This window comes from Ambystoma mexicanum, chromosome 10 (genome assembly GCF_040938575.1).
Source record: "Ambystoma mexicanum isolate Mex_15411 chromosome 10, UKY_AmexF1_1, whole genome shotgun sequence".
Classification (NCBI taxonomy): Eukaryota; Metazoa; Chordata; class Amphibia; order Caudata; family Ambystomatidae; genus Ambystoma; species Ambystoma mexicanum.
In genome coordinates, this window is record NC_090932.1 from 887,428,170 (window position 1) to 887,449,519 (window position 21,350).

The window sequence follows — 21,350 nt, forward strand, 5'->3', positions numbered from 1 at the left end:
CCAGCCAGCTGTAGTAAACAAAGGCTACCGCTGGGTGGCTTTCCCTTCATTAGTGCTGTAGGCGGAGGACGGGGACCGGAGACCGAGCAGGAAAGCTGCAGCTGAATCTCGGTAAGTGCTATTTATTTTTTTTTAAAAATAAGCACTAGCTGCGTTTTTTTTTCTAAGTTTTCCGGGCTGGAGGAGCCCAGAAAACTTAGAAATAAAAGCGCAGCTTTAAAAACGTATTTATGTTTGCGGTCGCTTTTGAAGCGACCGCAAACATAAATACAACGTTATTGTGTTGGAAAACGCTGCGGTTTTTCTTTCCAGGTTTCTCAGGCTCCTCCGACTCGGAGGAGCCTGAGAAACTCAGAAAGAAAAACCGCAGCGTTTTCCAACACAAACGCGTTGTTTCTGCCTGAATCTGCTTTCTCATTTGGGGCTCTCGGGCTCCCCACGGGGAGCCCGAGAGCCCCAAATGGGAAATCAGCTGCAGGTAGAAACACTACGCGGCATGTAAACATAACCGCGTGTGTTTCTGCCTGCTGTGGCTTTCACTTTGGGTCTCCGGTGCTCCCTGGGAGCACCAGAGACCCAAAGTGATAGCCACAGCAGGCAGAAACACGCGGTTGTGTTGGAAAACGCTGCAGTTTTTCTTTCCGAGTTTCTCAGGCTCCTCCGAGCGGGAGGAGCCTGAGAAACTTGGAAAGAAAAATCGCAGCGTTTTCCAACACAATAACGTTGTATTTATGTTTGCGGTTACGTTTTTAAAGCTGCGGTTTTATTTCTAAGTTTTCCGGGCTCCTCCAGCCCGGAAAACTTAGAAAAAAAACCGCAGCTAGTGCTTATTTAAAAAAAAAAAAAATTAATAGCACTTACCGAGATTCAGCTGCAGCTTTCCTGCTCTGGTCTCCGTCCTCCGCCTACAGTACTAATGAAAGGAAAGCCACCCAGCGGTAGCCTTTGTTTACTACAGCTGGCTGGCTTTTCCTTCATTAGTGCCGCAAAAGCCAGCACAGGAGGGCCTCCATTTCACAAAATGGATGCACCCATGTGCTTGCTTTTGCGAATTTTGAGCTTGAATAGCTCAAAATTTTACATAGGAAGTTTTAAAATGGAGAATGCTAGTATTTTTTTTTATGTTGCCTATTTTTTAAATAAAATTTTTTACTAGACCATCCCTTTAATGAGTGTTTCTTCCTGCTCCCGAGATGTAATCTAGTCTCTGGTTACCTGCAGCAGGAAGCACATGTGGTTATCCCTCTGCATAGGAAGCCAAATTATCATTTGGACACTCCTGTGAGAATCTGCCAACCAAACTCTGCCCTTTTTCCTTCTCCTTCAGAAAGAGCCAAAGGGTCTTATACGCCAGCTTTACCTCCCTTTCCAACAAGGGGAGTGGTAAAATGCTGAAGGAATACAGTAGCTTCAGGATGTGGGGTATACATCTAACCCCAGAATGACATGAACTGAGAAGCCAAGCATGGCCACTACTGAAAGACAAAAGCTGGCTGATGGATGACACCCATTGGAACATGAAGGCCACCCCAAAACACTTACTTTCCAATATGAGGCCTAGCGAAAGCGAAAAAGGCTTCATTCAACTTTACCGAAATGGGAAGGCACCTAGGTGAAGAAAAGTGTGCCTTAGAACTTAGTACTGCTGAATGAGCCCAATGGATTCCAAAAACATGTGTTGCTGCATACTAAAATGGGAAGGAAATACTGCAGCATGATACATGAGACTGCCATACATTAAAATGTTGTGCATTTGGAAAATAAAAAGGAATAGACACATCTAAAAGCGAAGCCAAGTGACATTTCATGTGACACCAACTGGAACACATCAACACAAACTAGGGCCTACTTTATTTTAAAATAGTCACAATTTTCCATGTTAAACTTTGGCCCCTGTGTGGACAATTCAGAACCCTCATTTTCAACTTTTAGATTAAGGAAATATATTTGCCCATGGAAATAAGGCCCACATGCAATGCATAGAAATAAAATGTATGACATAAAACACACCTTTTGATTTAAAAAGACACTGCTTTTAGCTTGCAAATGTGGTTGTAGTTTGCTTTTGCAGCACCCCATTGCACTGATGTACAGTATCTAGATCTTTGACCCCAGAGACCTTTGGGGCGATGCATACCAGAAATTCAGGTCTGTTTCAGCAAAATGCTAAGAAATAACATTTTAGAGACTGGATACATGAAAGGGGTCAGTTAAGGGAACACTGGCTTGACCTTTCAGACTACTTTTTCAATCCCAATAAAACTGCGCCTATGCTTCAAACAGGCCTAATGGACTAAATTGCTGAGCTGGAATAAAATGGAGCCAAGCAGATGTCCAGGTCATGCGGCTTTGGAGAAACATAACTTCCTGGGTTTTCTGAAATGTGAAACCGAAGACCTCTAGGTATGGTTATGGAATAACATGGGACTCCATTTTTTTGATAAAAGAATCGTGCACCCCACTAGGCTCATCCAGGACTCAAAGGATCACAAAAAGCCTGTCAGTTCTATGTAAATATCAACATCAAGCAATGTGTGTAATTTGAGCTAGAGATTAAAAAAAGAGATTGTGACTCACGTATAAAATTACAGAAATCCCAAACTTGGTGAGCTGATGGAAAGTAAAATTAATGTGTGTTTCGTGAAGTTTGATGTTCATAACTATTTGGGTGTATGAATCAACTGCAAAAGATGCCATGAATTGCATTTCTCTCCTCCCATCATTGTCCATAATCTGGACCCCCTAAAACCTCTGACCCCATCAGCTGGCAGAGGACGGACTAGAGATGTGGGGGAGAAAATGAATATCCAATACAATGCTTGGGACTATTCATGACGTGAACGTGTCATAAGTACTATACTTTTATCCTATGACCCCAGGGGAGAGAGCGAGAAAAAGAGAAAAGAGAAAAGACAGAGGGAGACAGAGAAAAAAGAGAGACAGAGAAAAAAGAGAGACAGAGAAAAAAGAGAGACAGAGAAAAAAGAGACAGAGAAAAAAGAGAGACAGAGAAAAAAGAGACAGAGAAAAAAGAGACAGAGAAAAAAGAGACAGAGAAAAAAGAGACAGAGAAAAAAGAGACAGAGAAAAAAGAGACAGAGAAAAAAGAGACAGAGAAAAGAGAAGAGACAGAGAAAAGAGAAAAGAGAAAAGACAGAGAAAAGAGAAAAGAGAAAAGAGAAAAGAGAAAAGACAGAGAAAAGAGAAGAGAGGAAAGGGAAAGAGAGAGGAAAGGGAAAGAGAGAGGAAAGAGAGAGGAAAGAGAGAGGAAAGAGAGAGGAAAGAGAGAGGAAAGAGAGAGGAAAGAGAGAGGAAAGAGAGAGGAAAGAGAGAGGAAAGAGAGAGGAAAGAGAGAGGAAAGAGAGAGGAAAGAGAGAGGAAAGAGAGAGGAAAGAGAGAGGAAAGAGAGAGGAAAGAGAGAGGAAAGAGAGAGGAAAGAGAGAGGAAAGAGAGAGGAAAGAGAGAGGAAAGAGAGAGGAAAGAGAGAGGAGAGAGAGAGGAGAGAGAGAGGAAAGAGAGAGGAAAGAGAGAAAAGACAGAGGGAGGAGAGAGAAGAGAGAGAAAATAAAACTTGTGCTTGGAAAACTGGGAGCCCTGCCTGGGGGAGCCTGCCACCAAACCTGACTGGGTACTGCTGAAGAATAGCTGAGCTAACTCCTACCTGTGCCCAAGAGGGTCCTAAAATCTGGCTGGCATCCTGAGCTAAGAAGAGATCTCCCATGCAAGTAGATATGTCCCAAAGCCATCATATGTGCGGGGAAACAAACTGCCTTAATCCTTTCCCTTAAATGCGGCGGGGGGAGGACTCTGTAGACCCTTAGCCCATTTGATTGAAATTAATTCCCCCTATAGAAAAGATCAAAGGACGATTGTTAAAATTCGAAATTAGTCACTATAGTCGATAAAGTATTTGGGTGACCTTATGCAACCCCTAACTTCCTTACAGAAGAGAGGTGTTCCTGGTCCCAAAACAAGAATCCCCAAAACCCTGCCTTTCATTTTAATGTGCTGTGTTGCCAAACTCATTTTCCCACTGATTTATTTTCCAAAACCCTGCCTTTCAAATTAAAAAGCCAAACGAAATTCCCAATATATTCCCCGTCCCTAAGCCTTGCCTTTGAACCAAGGGGTGTCGCATATAACTGATGCCTGGGGGTGGGCTGGGAGAACATTTCAATTAATAATGACTGTTTTTAAAGTTTCCCATCTGTTAATGTGCAGAGACTTCCCATGCAAAAATGCAACCTGTGTTTTGCTGTTGTAAATGAAAATGTACTAAGAAATACATTCCAGTCTATTAATGAGAGTACATTTCATATGCGATTGTGTTGTGCCATGGAGTGAGTGGCTTGTGTTATTGTGGTGTAGCTATTGTTAATTCTGTAATTTAAAATTTACATTACATTATTGTATACACTGGCCTGGAAGCCGAGTGGTATTAGATAGGTTGGAAACCTGAAGTCTGAATCTGTTAAGCATTTCACTGTGCAGCACCTGGATTGGAAGGATCCTAGAGTTGAGAGTGGCTGTCCGATAAATTGTTACAGGGAGCGTGTGGCTGTTGGAGGCAGAGAAGGAGCCAACTGGGAAGGAGATTCTGGTGGATTTGGAATAAGGAGGCTGGAGAAAGGCAGAGTAAAGGAACATCGGAAGGAGGTATGCAAGTGGCTTGAGGTAACTTCAGAGCAGAAGGGGTGCATGTTCCAGAGGAGGTTAAGTGGGGTTTAGAAGAGGCAGAACCTCAGGAAATAAACAAATTGAGTAGGAGTCAGGAGGTTGGATTAGAGTTTCAGAGAGAGATGAGTGATGAGCAGTGCAAGTGGTGGAGGTACAAGCATGTAGCGAAGCACCTAGGAGGTGAGGAATGGGAAAACGATAGGAGAGGAGGTACAGGATGTAGGCACACAACCACTGCACTCAGGAATTGGGGGCAACATTGCAAGTTGTAAGCTAAAAGCCAGGTACAAAAAGTCACGCGCCACCAAAATTCTACATACAAAGCACACAATTTCTCACTCACCAAGTCAATTATCACTGGTCAATGATTAATGGGGTGTGCAAATTGTGAGCCCCGAAGGAGGTACACCAGAACAAGTTGTGGGGGGCTAGAACCAGGACCCAGAGACAATGTGGTGTAAAAAAACATCCGGACAACCTATACAGGAGCTCAAGCGGCCAGCCACCTAATGGAATCTCTGCAGCTCAAGTTGGCATCACTGAATCCTAGCTTTCGTCCTTATTTAAACCGAACATGTAAGCGGCTCGGGACTCCACCACAGATTAACATGAAAGGGGGGGGGGGGGGGTAGGGTGGAGTCCAAAAAGAGAAGCAGAGGATAAGTACGCAACACAGACGCAAGGAAGAAAAGAGGGGGCACTCAAACCCCCAGAACTGAGTGACTGAGAAGTGAAACGTATCCCAAGAAATAATTCTAGTGAGAACTAGTTCAGATACAGTTTTTCATACCCCAAAAATATTCCTGGTTTTTGTTTTGTCGTAGAGTTTGGCATGTAGAACTGTTGATCCGCATTGTTTGGTATTACCAGACAGGCATCAGATTTGGGTAGGGACTGCAGGACATTTACTCATGTTGGCTGAACTTTGTAACTACCCTTTATTTAACCCACATCTGCATTGGTTTGTTGATCCGGCTCGGTTTTGCGACTCCTCCCACTATCCTTCCAAACACATTTAAATTGGCTGTTAAGAGGCTTAGACAGACAGCCCCGCTGGTCACTCAGATCCAAACCAGTCACAATTTGCAAATGCAACCATGAAAACAGTTTAAACCATTGCAAGAGTCAATGTGCATCATATCATAGGCAGCATCTATTCACTCATCCCTTCTCAAATTCGACTTCTGAAACACTAGCTTCCTTTTCGGAATTCAGATATCACTACAAGCCTCAATAAAAGTACCCCCCCTCCACTGCTAAGATTAAAATTACCAGCATGATAGTTGGCTCCTGTCTGCGTAAGACAGCAAGGCTATTCAAGGGTACAGACTAACCAGAGATAAATCTCCAAGACAACTGGGGCCATACAAATGCATATCCATTAGACCTGCAATGACCATTTGGAATGCTCATAAGTATACATCTTAATCATATTTCTAATTAAGAAATACTATTTTTAAAGCATGCAATTTTTTGAATTTTCAGTACCCCAAAGTCAGGTTTTCATTCTAGTCCTAATCCTGAGAAGGAATTAACTTTGTATTTACGAAGCATAGTTTTAAGAAAGGGCCCTTTCTTTTTAAAATTCACTCTACTGAAATAATTACCGACTTCATGTGAACAGAGGCATTGCTTAACATTACCTGAAAGTGTTATACATCACACACAGCTCCTCGTCCTCAGTAGCAGGGCTGTTACTGTGGCACCAACAGAGGGGAAATCCTAGGCTGTCATTTTATCCCCCAAAAGCTCTGATGTGGCAACACTGAGGGAGGGTTCCAAAAAGGGTACTCTACCAGGGGAGAACAAATCTTTGACTGGCCCTGACAACAAGTAGCCATTTCTCATGATGCAATGCCCACACAACCATGAGCTACTTGCAGTTCCTGCTCAAGGATTTATTTTGGTCACTTCACTATTCGTCAAACCTTAAGATAAAACAACAGCAAGTGAAATGGCTTTAAATTAACCACACAGGAGAACAGAACGTTGCTTAATTTTACATCACAGTTCTTTAAGTGAGGAAAATCTTACCACAAATATGAGCAGTTAACTGTTGATCTGGAACAAGAGAGATTTTTTGACCATTTTTGATTCCATCTTGCTTTTCCGATTGAACGTCTCCATCTTGCTTCTCTGATGCGACCGACCCATCTTCCGATGACGGGTCCTCTTGTGGCCTCTTGCAATAAAGGTGATCATTGAAAGGTAACTTTGTACGGAATGTAGAGTTTGTACATTCATCAACTTCCATTTGGCAAGAACGATCAACACACCCCATATGCTCCTTGAGAACAGGTCTAGCCTCATGAACGCATATACCAGAATCTCCCTTAGTTTCTTTATTTCCATCCAATATTCGATTAAATTCAGCGTCACCATGGCAGGAAACTAAATCCTCTTGATCAGTGACTTGAGCGAAAATGTTAGAGAGGCAAATGTTCACTACAGGAGGATCAATTTCTGTGCCTAGTGATCCTTCATAATCCCACCCACAAGTTGTGTTTTGCAAGCCTTGGCTATGAGGTCCATCTTGCCTTTTGGGCTCCATTTCCACAAGATGTCCATCAGTGCATTTTAATTTTGAAGAGTCTGCTCCTGGGAACCCCTCAGGGATACACTCTTTAGTCTCACTCAAAAGTCTTGATATGTTACTGTTCATATCTGGTGGCCTCTGAAGTCTCTGAACAGGATTACTTTTAACTGTCAAACAAGCAAAAAGGTTACAGACGTCAGGCTCCAAGCGTGCGCTGTGATTTTCTCCAAGACAAATGGCTGGTTTCCGAAAAAAGATCTGGTTAAATTTTCTCAATTTTATAGCTTTGCTTCTTGCTCTCAATGGGGATTTGAAAACTCTACACCGAAACGTAATCATAGAAAGTTTTTTATACATCATAAATAAAGATGACCTTTTTTTACAACACTGGAAAATGTTTGATCTTGTTTTGCAATTTTGTGGGTCTAACACATAGCCTTGCCCTTTTGCTGGTCTTTTATTACCATTTAAGACTATCAGAATCTTTCGGTCAGTATTCTCCAAATTTGGTGGCTCGGAGGATTTATTTACAGGTAAGCCAGTAGCACACACACTGCCATTATCAACATTACTATGAAGGCTTTGTTTGGTCACTGTGTCCACATGGTTTTCAGAATAAATGCCTTGGAAAGTGGACAAATCGCCTTTTTCGATTGGTTCTGAACATTGGCCCTCTGTTCGGTCCTTCAAGATGACTCTTTGAGACTTCTTTAATGACGTTCTCTCCCTTTGTAATGGTTCGCTATGAACGACAGAATTTGCAATCGTTTTTTTCTTTTTAAGATGCAAACTGGTTCTGCTAGCCCTGTTTCCATGGAATAGCTGCACTCTGTGCACTCTACTGATGTAACCGTGATTTCGGGGCATACATTCTGCAGAGTTAACAGTTTTCTTTTTCGTAAGTTGCAAACTGTGCCGCTGGGCGAAGCAACGTTTCCTGAGCACGCCAAACCCAGTCGTCCATTTTTTGCACGCCAACAGGAATCTACTTTTCCGGTGCAATGCTTTTTTATGCGCTTTCATTTTTCTGCCACATTCTGGTCTGGTGGAACAGCTGCAAATGAGACAAAGATGATGAAACATTAAAATTAATAACAATGTCATGGCTTACACATGAGCTTGTGTATTACAAAACAGGTTGTAGCGGTATTTGAAACTCTCAAAAATGCAATATATAACAACCCTAATGTTGAGATAACTTCAGATGGTTTCAAATGTCGTTGTCCATGTCCTTTCAAGTCCTTGATGCCTTGTACATCAATTCTGTTTGCATAACTAAGCTTTGCCCACTGGGAACTGCAGCGCAAAGACACAATTACGTTTTTGGCAATATCATGGGTCCCCAACCTTTTGTGCGCAATGAGGAAAACGTGCAGATCAAATGAAATGGTGAGCAACATTCATCTTTTGACGGAATATCAGGGCTCAGTTGTTAGGCAGATGATTGCAACACAAATTAGAAATGTAATAAACTGAAGACTGCTTACAGACCATTTTAATTTGCAGTACTTGTATCTAGACCACAAGCAATTCCAGTAAAGTAAATTTGCAGGGCCTTTAACTTCATTTGACATTAAGTGGTTGTTTACAGGAAATGTTGAGGAAACAGAGGTCAGTGGTACATTTTTAGACAAATAGGACCAGTCAAGTTGTTCAAAAATATATTAGGACTAAATTAACATTGCATCAGGTTCTTGAGAAAAATATTGTTAAGAAATGTAGTGCAGATGTGGATAGTAAAATTGGTCACAAATGAAGATTTTCAGGTGTACTTTGGGATTCTGCCTGGGGATTTTCTTGGATCTTTAGTGGGAAATGGTGAACTCCTAAGCATGAAAGTTGAGTAATATTGTTCCACAAACATTGATAACTACTGTATTTTCCTTCAGCAAGGTTATGAAATTTAGCGGTTCTGATTGAACAAAGCGTGAAAAATATCCACTTGAATTAATTTACCAACAGCCCGGGTAGGCACCACAAGGATGTCTGACAGCCAGAGGAGCTGGTTGCTGATGCCAAAGTTTGACAAGGAGGCATTGGAAAGAATTACTAAATCACAAGAAATTAAGACATTCTCTTAAAAAACATGATTTAAGGAGGAGAGGTATGCACATGGCATGGTCAGATTTATAGTTTCAAAATGGCATATAGAAATTGCCAAAAGAATGAGAAACAATGGGAGTTTTTTTTCAACGGACACCAAATTGTTTTATGTTTAATGCAGTTTTTGAGATGGACATTATGCCATCTCCTTGGACAAGTAGTCCTTGGACCACCAGCTCCCCACGTTTATAGGCCAATTTCATCACTGGACATTGCTAATAAGACATCCCCCAAATGTTTACTTCCCTTTGAGCACCATCATGGAGAAATACATTTAGGTTAAGGGGGGGGGGGAGATTATTTGGGGCTTTTTTCAGATTTGGAGGATGAGATTGCTAGAAACAGTGTCGTTTAATTTACATTATTGGGGTCCCTAACATTTTATTAAATTTTATCCAACTGTGATATGCAGACATCTCAGTGTCTGTCCGATACACAAGATCAGGGAATTATACATGGTTTCCCACCCAATAAAGGTTAATATCTGGGATGTCAATTGGCCCCAATGTATTCCTTTTAGACATGGATTCTAGTACTTCTCTTAGTAAAGTTAATCCAGTGTCTCAGAAGGGTACATTTTATATCATGCTTCCTAATGTCGAAGACACAGCTACTTTCTACTTGAGCCTGGCCGGTCTCCAACAGGGCCTGCTAAACACAAACTAGATTTATGGGAGTTTGTGAAAAGGGTGGAACCTTGTAGCTGGTTTTTAAATGAATGTAGAGAGGAGGGGGCAGTCATGTTTATTTGAGCCTACTCTTCTCAAAGAGCGGTGCTTGGGTCAATCATTTTAAGAAGACTGCTGAAAATGCATCATTAAGGATTAAAGGGCTTTTTGCATTATTATTTCAAGTTTGGGGCATTCTGATTAGACAAGTGCCTGGATGTACACAAGCCAAAAGTCTGTTCCATGATTTTAATGGCATTGAAATCTAGGATGATTCGAACTGTTGTGTCCTAGAGGGGTTGCAAAATAAAATCATGTTCTAAATAGCGTGTCTCCCTGCAGATACACCTGGTAGCACCTTATCAGCTGAATTGGGGATGTTCAGTTTGAGGGTGTGGGGTCATTTTGTACTTTGTTTTTTTTTTTTTTTTTTTTTTAAAAAGGAGCATCTGGGATTTTCTGAAAATTATAAAGTTAAAGTGAATTTCACAGCCTCCCCTAGTAAAGAAAAATACTTGTGGTATGGTGGGTTGTAAAGGCACTTTGGATGGGGGTGGGATATAACTACATTTGGCACATGAAGTCAACTCAAAATAAACCAAGAGCCTATCCGATGGGCAGAGAGGCAGATGTCCAAAATATACATAGGCTCTTTGTATGGGATACATTACTCACCGTAATCGTATTTCTGATGCTTGTATCTGCTTAGATTCACATGCTGTGCGTAGACCGACATCTAGTGGAAGCTGCGGAGCATCACCTTTTCGAAACTCGAAAAAAGAGAGGTCGACAGGGTGTGCCAGTTATACCATCCCTAGTGTGACGTCCACTGTACCCATGGTCCTTCACGCGTCTAGGTCCTTCAGATGGTTTTGTTTCTGACATGAGGTAGCATGAAGTGTAGCGCGAGTACATGTGCATTGAAGCAGATATGATCAGATAAAGCTCATAACCATTCATGCACCTTCTCTCCAAGGGGAGGAAGGGTGGGCGCATGTGAATCTATGCAGATACAAGCAACAGAAATACGATTACATTTCTGAGGCTTGCGGAATCTGCTTGGATCACATGCTGTGCATATATTAGCAAGCAGTGTTAGGAGAAGGTGGGGGTATTGAGAAGGTCCAACGGCAAATAGAGGTTTTAGAACCCCTTGTCCCACCTCTGTATCCGTTTTGTAATCAGTGTCAACACAGTAGTGCCGAAAGTGTTCTGAGCACCATTTAGCTGCTTTGCAAGTGGTATCCAACTGGACATTCGCGATGAAAGCCAAAGTAGCTACTGTACCCCCTGTGGAGTGAGCTCTTGGTGTGAAAGACAATGTTTTGCTCGATAATGAACAACAGAGGTGTATGCATCTGACTATCCATTAGGAGATTGCATTTTTTGAAATGCAGCCTCCTTCTCTGCCTTGTGCGACAGAGACAAACAGTTGGTCTGTTTTCCTGAGTGGTGTGGTCTTGTTTACATAGTAAAGGACTGCCCTCCTTATATCTAGTGTGTGGAGTTGTTTTTTTTTTTATCAGCTGAACTTGTAGGGTTCTGAAAGAAGGCCAGTAGCTCAATGGATTGGTTCACGTGAAATTTGGAAATACCTAGGGTGTGTTCGTAAAACCAATTCATCCTCGAGTATGACAAAGAATGGGTCCTGCACTGACCATGCTTGAAGTTCACCAACCCTTCTTATGGATGCGATAGCCACTAAGAAGGCAGTTTTATGGGTCAGGTGTTTTAGACTGGATTTATGCGTAGGCTCAAAGGGAGAGCGCGGGGGTGAGCAGGCCCCATGAGCTTTAAATCTCCTACACTTGTCAAAATAACAGTGTTTGGGGTTTGGTTTACGCGTCTCCTTGAGGATATCCATACAACTGTGGAAGATTTAGGTGTCCAAACTATGACCTCAGGAGCCATGCTGCCAGGTTCATAGAGCGAGGTCGAGGGTGTACGGTTATTCCCTGTGTTGGGTAAGCAGATTGGAGTCGCACACGAGTTTGATGGGATCTTAATAGCCAGTTTGCACAGATGTGGATACCATGGTTGTCTTGCCCACATGAGAGCACATGAGGGGGGGGGGGGGGGGGGGGGGTTAGCATAAGCAAATTTCCCCGACCAGCTCATCCATAGGGTGTTCCCCTTGGAGCCTGGCTGGGGAAGCCTGGACGCGAAGTTAGTTTTATCCTTTGTTTTTCAGGTTTGTTGCTTTTCTCCTGTAGTGAACAAGTCTAGTGTGGGGTAACCCCCCCCCCCCCTTGAGAAGATGCGGTCGACATTTGTGTCTAGTGGCCACTTGTGTTCCTCTGGTAGGGGATCTCTGCTTAGCAGGTCTGCCAAGGTGTCGAGTTACCCCGGAACATGTTGGGAAGATGGGAACATCCCCCATTTGAGTGACCATTTCCATTTTGTCTGCTATTTTGGACAGATTTAGAGAATGTGTGCCTCGCTGCTTGTTGATGTGGAACATTGAAGTGGTCCTGTAGGTTAGGATTTGTACCGACTAATTTGTCAGTTGTGCTTCAAATGCCTGAAGCGCCTTGAATACAGCTAGAAGTTCCAGCAGGTTGATGTGGTTCTGTGCTGGGATTCGAGTCCACAGACCATGTGCTGGGAGATGAAGGTAATGTGCTCCCCACCCGTAGAGTGACGCGTCTGTTATTACTGCTTGCACCGCCGGATTGTGGCAGGGTTTTCCCCTTCAACAGATTCCCCTTCATCCACCAGTGATGGGCTTGTACTAGTGTTGGCGAAACAACCACTAGATCGTCCCACTGACCGCTTGCCCGAGACCACTGTTTGCCCCATGGCATACAATTTCTTCCCCTCACCGTCATTAGAGGTGTGGGGGGTGTCATGGGCTACAGAAGACGACTTCTTGGCTGCCGCAAAAAAACACAGAATCTGGTGAATGCTGGGACCGTAAGCACTTGGGAGCAGAGTCCGCCACCCTGTATTTCTTCTCGTAACGGTCCTTCGCTGAGCCCATGAAGGGTTCTTCATGAGTGACAACCCCTCATCCCAAATGTCATTCAACAGAGGGATTGACAACACAGTCTTCCTTTTCACCTCTCGGTGCTGGTATAGGAAACCTTCTCCTCGGGGAAGAGCTGGAATAGCTCCAAGGCCCTGGAATTCATGGCGTGGAACGAGCCTATCTCGTTGGGCGGTGAAGATCTGGCAGGTGGCGATGGGAGATCCCCCCCTAAACCGCTGTTGTCGTCCGTGACAGTGCCCGTCGTCACTGGGTCTGTCTCATCCCTCGGGGAGGTGAAGGGTGGAATGGAAGGGGGGGGGGGTTCTGAACTCTCCGCCTCTAGAATGGTGGTTCCTCCGATGGTTCTGGCGCTACCACCGGCGTTCCGGATCTCCGAGCACAGGGTATGCAGAGCTGCAAGAATGTCCACCAAGATATTCCCCGGTGGTTTTTCAGGTTGAGGCGACAGAGATAAGGTTGTTTGCGGTTTAGGTTGTTCCTCTGCGTCGTCAACGCCCTGCTGCTCGGTCTCCTTGTCACACTCGTCAGGATCCCTCCCGTGGGGGCCTGCTCTCGACGCACCGTCCCTCCTGGAGGATTGGGAGGTTGGTGAGCTTCTCCTCTGAGGAGATGTCCTGCACTGGAGGGCCAACATGCCCCCCACCCCCCCTTCTCTACAACCAAGGGAAACGGTTTCAGGGAAATGGGCATCACCTTCTCCTGCATCTTTTCTATGGGCTGGAAAGAGGATTCCCTCCTGGCAGGCAAGGATACTCTCGCCTTTGGGGCCGTACCGTGCAGATTGCCACTGCGGCCTTCGCGAGGTACGCCACCCCTCCTTCGATGGACGGTTGGGCCTTGGTCCGATGCACCTGGGCCTGCACGGTCTTGGCCGAATCCGCGGCCTTCACCTTAGGGGGAGGGTCGGGGCCCCACTCCCCATTGGCCATCTCTACAAGCTTGCCCGGACGCTCGGACTTCCTCTTCTTCAAAGATCCTGAGCGTTGGCTCGTGGTCGAAGGCGCTGGAGATTCTGTACTCGCCCTGGTCGCTGAGGAGCCTGTCGCAACGGCGCTCCAAGAGGCAGTGGACTCAGTGCTTAGCCTTATGTTGGGCCCCCGTGGGAGGGGCACCCTCAAAAGGTCTTAGAAGACTGCTCACCTTTCTTCTTCTGGTCAGGGGGGGCATGCTGCCGGGACTCACCCAGAGCAGGGGCCTTAACCTGCAGCCACCCGTTGAGGCGCTTGCCCCGATTGGTCCGTGTGCGGGGCACCATCTCCCGGCAAGCCGCACAGTCATCCTCCACGTGCGTCGTGTCCGAGTGCAGGCAGTAAAGGCACAGGGAATGTCCATCGTCTGAAAAAAAAATTCCCGTAGGTTGCAGCTAGGGCAAACCCTGAAGAGAGGCGCTGAGTCGTTCTTCTCATCCGCCATGTCCACACGGGGTAGGCCTTGAAGAAGCTTCTGGAATCCTCCAAGAAGAAACTTGATGAAAATTCGCCCTTGAGGGGCACTGAAGAATCCGAAAAAGGGTCCCCATTAATGTGAAGATGGATCGATGGAGCTTGAGGCTCGATTGACTGAAAAAAAAATAGAGCAAAACTCTTAGGAAAAAAAAACTCCAACACTTGAATGTGCAGTAAAAATCGGAAGATGGCAGTCATTGGCTGGGGGCAGCGTCACCCAGAGACCAGTGATTGGTTGTAGGAGAAAGACAGTTCAGAAGTGAAACTGATTTTTTCTTTACCGAGGATTGCCAGCCTGACGACAGGGAATGAGCATGTGAATCCATGCCAGACCCCATACTTGAGAACCTCGAGACTTGCTTTACGCATAGGCTCAAAAGGAGACCCCATAAATCTAGTCAATACCACATTCAGGTCCCATCCAGGAGGCAGGTTAGAAATGGGGTTGGGGGCCGTTGAGGGGGTGAATCCTTTTATCCCCTTTCATGAAAGCCTTAATAACTGGTATCTTCCACCACAGCACCTTCTGTTGTGATGTAGTGTAGGCTGAGAGAGCAGCCAAGTGAACCTTCAAGGAATTAAAACCAGGCCTGAATCTAGTAAGTGAGTCCGGTACAATACAATGTGCGTAGGAGAGCAGTCAATGGGATTGACACCCTTGGAATTGCACCAGATAAAGCTTGCATTTACTGGCATGCCAATATCGGGTGTTAGGTTTCCTCGCCTTCCTAAGTATGTCCATGCTTCTCTGTGGGAGTTCTAGGTGGCCGAACTCTATGACCTCAGGAGCCAGGCAGCTAAATTCAGGGTTTGCGGGCATGGGTGAAGTGTCTTCCCTTTGTCCTGAGATAACATGTTGTAGGGGAAAGGCATTGAGGAGATAGGGAGTCCCGAGGAGAGTCCCAGTCTGCCCGAGTCCTTTTGCAAGAGAGGAGCTGCAACAACGACCTGCTTTTATTTTCAGTGTGCTTTACACTGTGTTGGCCCTTTAAACATTTGACTGGAACTCCTAGTCTCCACCTTAAAAGGTGTAGGCGGGCGCGGAGTCCCGAGGAGAGTCCCAGTCTGCCCCAGTCCGCTCCAGAGCGTCCAAGCGTCTGTCTGGAGTATGAGTGGCCCTTCCACCCGTCAACGCACGCTGCTTGAAAGGCGCATGACTAAAGACAGAGCGATTGGAAGCAGCAAGGAAAGTGCCACGGTAATGAGCAGCAAGGTAAGCAGAGCTGAAAGAAACTAACAATTGCTTTTGGAAGCCCTGAAATTGACCTAAACTGAATGCGTCCCCTCGCTAAAATTCTTAGCTAAAATGATTGTTGGTGGTAATGCAACACTGGCAGTGGCACGTGAATGTGCTCAAAATATATCACCCTTGCCACAAGTTGAGTGGTAGTAGAAGAGCTAAACAATGGCCGTCTGGTAACAACAGAAAGTGCTCCATCAACGGTTGTTGTTTCAGATGAATGCTATAAAGCCAATGCACGAGCGGCAAATGTGAAAATATTAGCAGCAGAGACTTCAGTTGGAAACCTTGTAGAAAATAATCTTGCCGATCAAGATGTCAATTTCACTCGCGTTTCTGAGCCAAAAGATGCCATGGGTGATAAAGCTATAGAAATAAACAAGGCTTCGTTTCCATCACCTTTTGATGTAACAGACCACAAGCTTCTCCAAATTCATGTCTCTACTGACTCAGCGCGACTGAACACGTTCGTGTTCAACCCTCCACTTCTTACAGGAAATAAATGTTTGTCATTACAACATCCGCACGAGAGTCTATGCGGAAACATTGACCTACCAAATGAGTTGCTCTACGCTCCTAAATCACACGTTTTGCTCAATGAAAGGACAAGCATGAAGCCTTTAATGCTGCATCGAGAAAAAAAAAAAATGTGCAGCATTGTTTAAGAGGGAATGAGACAGAAACTGAAGAAGAGCTCTCAATAAAGTCATCTAATGAAACAATGGAAACCAAAGGAGACTTGCAAAACAAAACACATTTTGATGCACAAAAGTGCTATGCTGACTGGAGCCCTTCAGCATTCTAACAGTTCAACAGGCCAGCCTACTAGAACTGCTTCGCAACTCGTGAGTGCCACTCCTGCAGATAAACGATTAGCAGTAAATTGTTCAATAGTTCCAGCAAATTTGAACAAACTATCAGGACATGATCTAGTAGCCCGCGAAGCACGTCTAGCTGAACGCCTGGCAGCTGACTATCAACAAATAAAGGATAAGCTAATTAACAGTTTCAGCTCTAAATCTGTGAGAAAAAAAAAACAAAATCGCATTCACAGTCTAAAACTACAATTGATGAGGAGGAGCTGCGAAACTTGCAGCATTCAATCTTACATTTGCTAACAAAGACCCAGACTAGTACGCCTCTTATGAAGGGATTGACATTAAAAAACCAAGCTGCAACGAACAATGATGTTACCTTACTAGAAGCTCCGTCCACAGGTCTGGCAATAAAAAGTGTCTCTCAGCCGCACATTGACACAAGCATGAGCTCTAACATAACACAGCCAAGCATTGATCCTCTTCAAACACATAATCACGACATGGAGCGAAACAATAAAGCGAATCTATCAGTGGCTGCAGCCATTCAAATTCATAATAATGTACTTGCAGCAACCTCGCTAGCATTAATCCCTTTTACGAAACTGTATGAGTCTTTAAATGATTCTATAAAAGAACAAGGTACACAACTTTCTACCATCTTGTTAAATTGGAGAAACTTGAACAAACTAACAATACTCTACAGTCTCGAACTGAAAGAGAAGCAGAAATATCATCACAATGGCATTACCGGCTAGGTGACCTAGCATCAAGTGCGCACACCGACAACGCAACCTTCATGAATGCTGTTCTTGAATGTATGAAATGGCTGAGGCATAAAGACAATAAGGAAAGTGGGCAGTTTGAAACACATCGCACTAAACTTACATCCCAGTCATCAATCTCTGTCCAAAGTATTGGATCACAAACTGTCAAACGTTTTGAGTGAAATACCAAATGTGCCAAACTATGATATAGCTGCAGGTCCTACTGTTTTTAGGAAGAAGCAAACTGAAACTCTGGCTATAAATGCTCCCCGTCATTGTGGCGAGTCGTGTCTCATTCTTAAATGACTGTCCAAGCACTAACATTAGTGCATTAAGGGATGTTTTGGCAACAGATGCTAACCAACTGAGTAAGCAGTCAACTAAAGAGAGAGCGACTAGTGAGTTAAAGCAACCATCTTTTGGAATCTTTACCGGGTCCGCAAAGAACTTGCAGGAAGAGTCTTGTCTCAAATAAATCCAAATTATTACAATCAACATTAAGGCTGAAAGAAAAGGCGCAAAGCGCAAATCAACTAATACCAAACAATTTGTACGAAACTTACCTACTCTTCACAAACTGGGGCTATTTGACCGTAACAAAACGAAGAATATACTGAAAATACACCAAGAGCAAACTGATGTGTCAACTAAAATGTCAAAAGCAGCTGATCAGAAAACTGCAACTAAAAATACAAAATTCAAGGAAAAGAGCCAGAATTGATTCCGATTCGGTCATCAGTCGGGGGCAAGACGAATCAATCGATTTATGTGATCTTTCAACATACCCCATCGAATCAGACAATTCTATGAGCTCTAGTGGCGGAAGAGGGTCGCAGCATCTGACCCAGATGGCTCTAGAGGCTAGTGCAACCACATGTGGTGGACCTAAGAATCAGGAATCTGTTGATTTAGCTAGTTCAAAAGTCCCTGAGCGTGGAGTAGTAAAAGCGCCCGTGCGTGGAGGAATGAAAGTATTGACAGATGCTTCAAGTCCTAGTGTTAAAAGTGTGACAGCAGGCCCTGCTGAAAAGCTGGAGCAAGTTAGATCTTCAAAAAGCCACAAGTTTAATCCAAAGATGACTTCAGCCCAAATGAAGAATCAAAGTGATCTCAAGAATAGTATGAGGTCAGAGTCCCCTGATGGGAAAAAAACAAAGACCTGGAAGATCAGAGTCGAAAATCTCTTTCCTGATGACAAGGACATCAATTTGAACCGAAGAAATTTGATGCATTTATTGCACACAATACCATCACTTCGGACAATTACCTCGGATGATATTGTCATTGTGGAATATATTTCAGAGGATGCTGCCGACAGAATATTTCTGCACATAAAATCGTACGCAGTAGAAAAAAACTCTACTTGCTGCAAAGGATGAGCTTCTATTTTATGGGTTTGACATCTAGGTGGAAAAGCAACCAACTGATCGGAGGGAAGTAAGTAACTTGTCCCCAGCTAGTGCCAACTCCTCAAATGAATGTAGAAGAGATGTCTTAAGACAGCACTTTAAATTGAAATCGCCTAAATCATCAAAAGAAGTGCGATACCTACAAAATAATGACAAAAACTCGAGAGGAAATGCTAACTATAGACAGACCTCATAACTAGCATGTCTTAGTGGAGAGGAATCGTGTGGTATAATCTCATGGAACACCAGAGGTTTTAATCATCTGTTCTAAGAATGGACTCTACCCCTGGAAAATAATTTTGTAATATTTCTTCAGGAAACCTGGTTGCGTAAAATCCCAATAAAAGACGGCTATACTATATTGTTAAATGCAGCTGGTAAAAACAGGCTAGGCCGGCCATTTTCGGGGTTAATAACACTAGTTAACAACGCTTATAGATGGAAAGTCATCGAAATACATAATCCAAACATTTATGTGCAAGGAATGTTGCTGGTGATGGAATCAGAAATAAAAGTGCATGTGAAATGTCTGTTATTGATAAACATATATTGGAATCCTGTCATGGTATCTACAGCAGAATTTATTAATTCTGTCACAACATTCATTGATCAGTGTTAAATAACATGCTCAAACCTTGTAATAATAATGTGTGGAGATTTTAATTATTCTTGGTATGAAGATCAGCAAATAAGTTCATCGGTTGTGCCCTCAGGAATGACAAGAGACGATTGCTGGAGTCAAGCTCTAAAAATAAGAAACTGCGAAATGATAAATGGCAGAGTACAAAGTGACATTCCACCTGGTTTGACAAGACAGAGGGCTGCAAAAAAAAAAAAGACTATTTTTGGATCAGCTCTTTACATTGGTCTAAAATTGAACGTTTGGATATACACAAGTCATCTAAAAGCGACCATCATGCACTGGTTTTGACCTTACTAATGACAAGGTGTGGTGTAAAATTAACGTATAACTGTCCACTTGAGATAAATCAAGGAGCGAACAGATTAAGAATAAACCACCAACAAATACGGATGTTGAGCAAAAATGTAAAGAACTCATGATTTAGCGAAAAGATTCAACTTTTCTCCACTTCAACAATTCTGTATTAAAAAACAACAGCAAAAGAACGCCTGTCCAACTAACAAATATGTATTCAGTGTGCTGGTAAGCTCAGAGAAAAAACAACTGGCCAAAGACATAAGATTTCTGAAAAAAAAGTAGAGGTTGTGATATGGCGATTAAAATCAGAAAGCGCAAGGTAAAATATCGAAACTGGCTCAAATCATTTAAACTAATAGAAGATCAAGAACGATCAGAACTTATGAAGTTGATCGTACAATATAAAGTAAAAGATTTTTGGACAATCTTGAACACAGGATCACTTTGCCAAGAGGCAAGACTAGCGAATGGTATTTCTGCATCTGCCTGGGAAGATCACTTCAATCTAGTCTTCAACGGCAAAGTGGGACAATTCGAGAAAATAACTTTGGACTGTCCAGAACCTTGGGATTCAACTGAATCAAAAGATAAAAAAGACATTCATACAACTAAAAAACTCACGCACAGCAGGCCCTGATGGCTTGTCAAACGTGATGTTGAAAGAAAAAAAAAAAAGGAACTTTGGGCTGATTTCATTGAGAATCTTTTCCAACTGATATCTATCTCAAAAACCATTCCAACATCATGGACAACATCTGTTATTGTGCCTATTTTTAAGAAGGGCAATAGGGATGATCCGAACAACTATCCCCCTATTGCCCTTCAGGACATCATAGGAAAAATATTTGCAACATGTCTGCAACAAAAGTTAACATCTTGGGCATATGCATCTGGCTGAATGGATTGTAGACAAACAGGTTTTTACTAAAGATACAGGAACTGAGGTGAACCTCTTGATATTAAATTTATTAAAACTTAATGCATTTGAAAATAAAAATAACTTGTTTATAGCCTTTATAGATATGCGTCAAGCTTTTGACACTATTAACCGTGATAAATTATGGACGAAATTACAATCATGGTCCTGCCCACCAGCCTTGCTTCAACCACTGATTGCATTACATAACGATACCACTACAAGAGTTCGCTTGGATGCATCAGGCCATCTGACAAATGAAATAAAAACCTCTAAGGGCGTTAAACAGGGGTGCCCACTAGCTGCCCTACTGTTTAAATTATTCATTTCAGATTGCCTAAATACTCATCGATTTCCGCCTAAAGTGAATGGACAAGAGATCAGCTGGGCATATTACGCAGATGATATTGTGTTATTTGATCTAACCCAAATTGGTCTGCAACGACTTCTGACCAACTTAGTCGCATACTTTCAAGAAAATGAGCTTGCCATTAATACGAAGAAATCTAAAATCATGGCAATTACATCAGGAGCAAAAAAGAAAGTCAACCAGTTTAAGTGGTCTGCAGCAGGCGAGCCAATCGAGACTATCAACAATCCGATATCTAGGCGTGCATATAAACAGCTCGATCTGTGAATCAGTTTGGGTAGCAGAATTGAAACATTGTATGTCCATATTGACAATACAAGGCCAAAAGCTCCATTTTGGATACAGCAAATTCACACTCCAACCTCTACGGACTTTCTATGTACAAAAAGTAATTCCCATAATAACGTATGGGGCGGAAGCTGGTTGGAACATTGATTGTCGAATTTGGGCCATCTTGGAAGGTACATTTTGGAAA

The 21,350-nt window shown here is 43.3% G+C and overlaps 1 protein-coding gene across 5 annotated transcripts in view; it reads right to left on the reverse strand.

Moving 5' to 3' along the window:
* The window catches only part of SENP5 (SUMO specific peptidase 5), a 362,099-nt gene that overhangs the window by 317,283 nt on the left and 23,466 nt on the right, over positions 1–21,350 (reverse strand). For all 5 annotated transcript variants that reach the window (XM_069618625.1, XM_069618622.1, XM_069618626.1 and 2 more), the window contains exon 4: positions 6,712–8,267. In XM_069618625.1, the coding sequence (XP_069474726.1) occupies positions 6,712–8,236 (1,525 nt within the window). In that variant the 5' untranslated portion in view covers positions 8,237–8,267. The remainder of the gene's footprint in view (positions 1–6,711; positions 8,268–21,350) is intronic.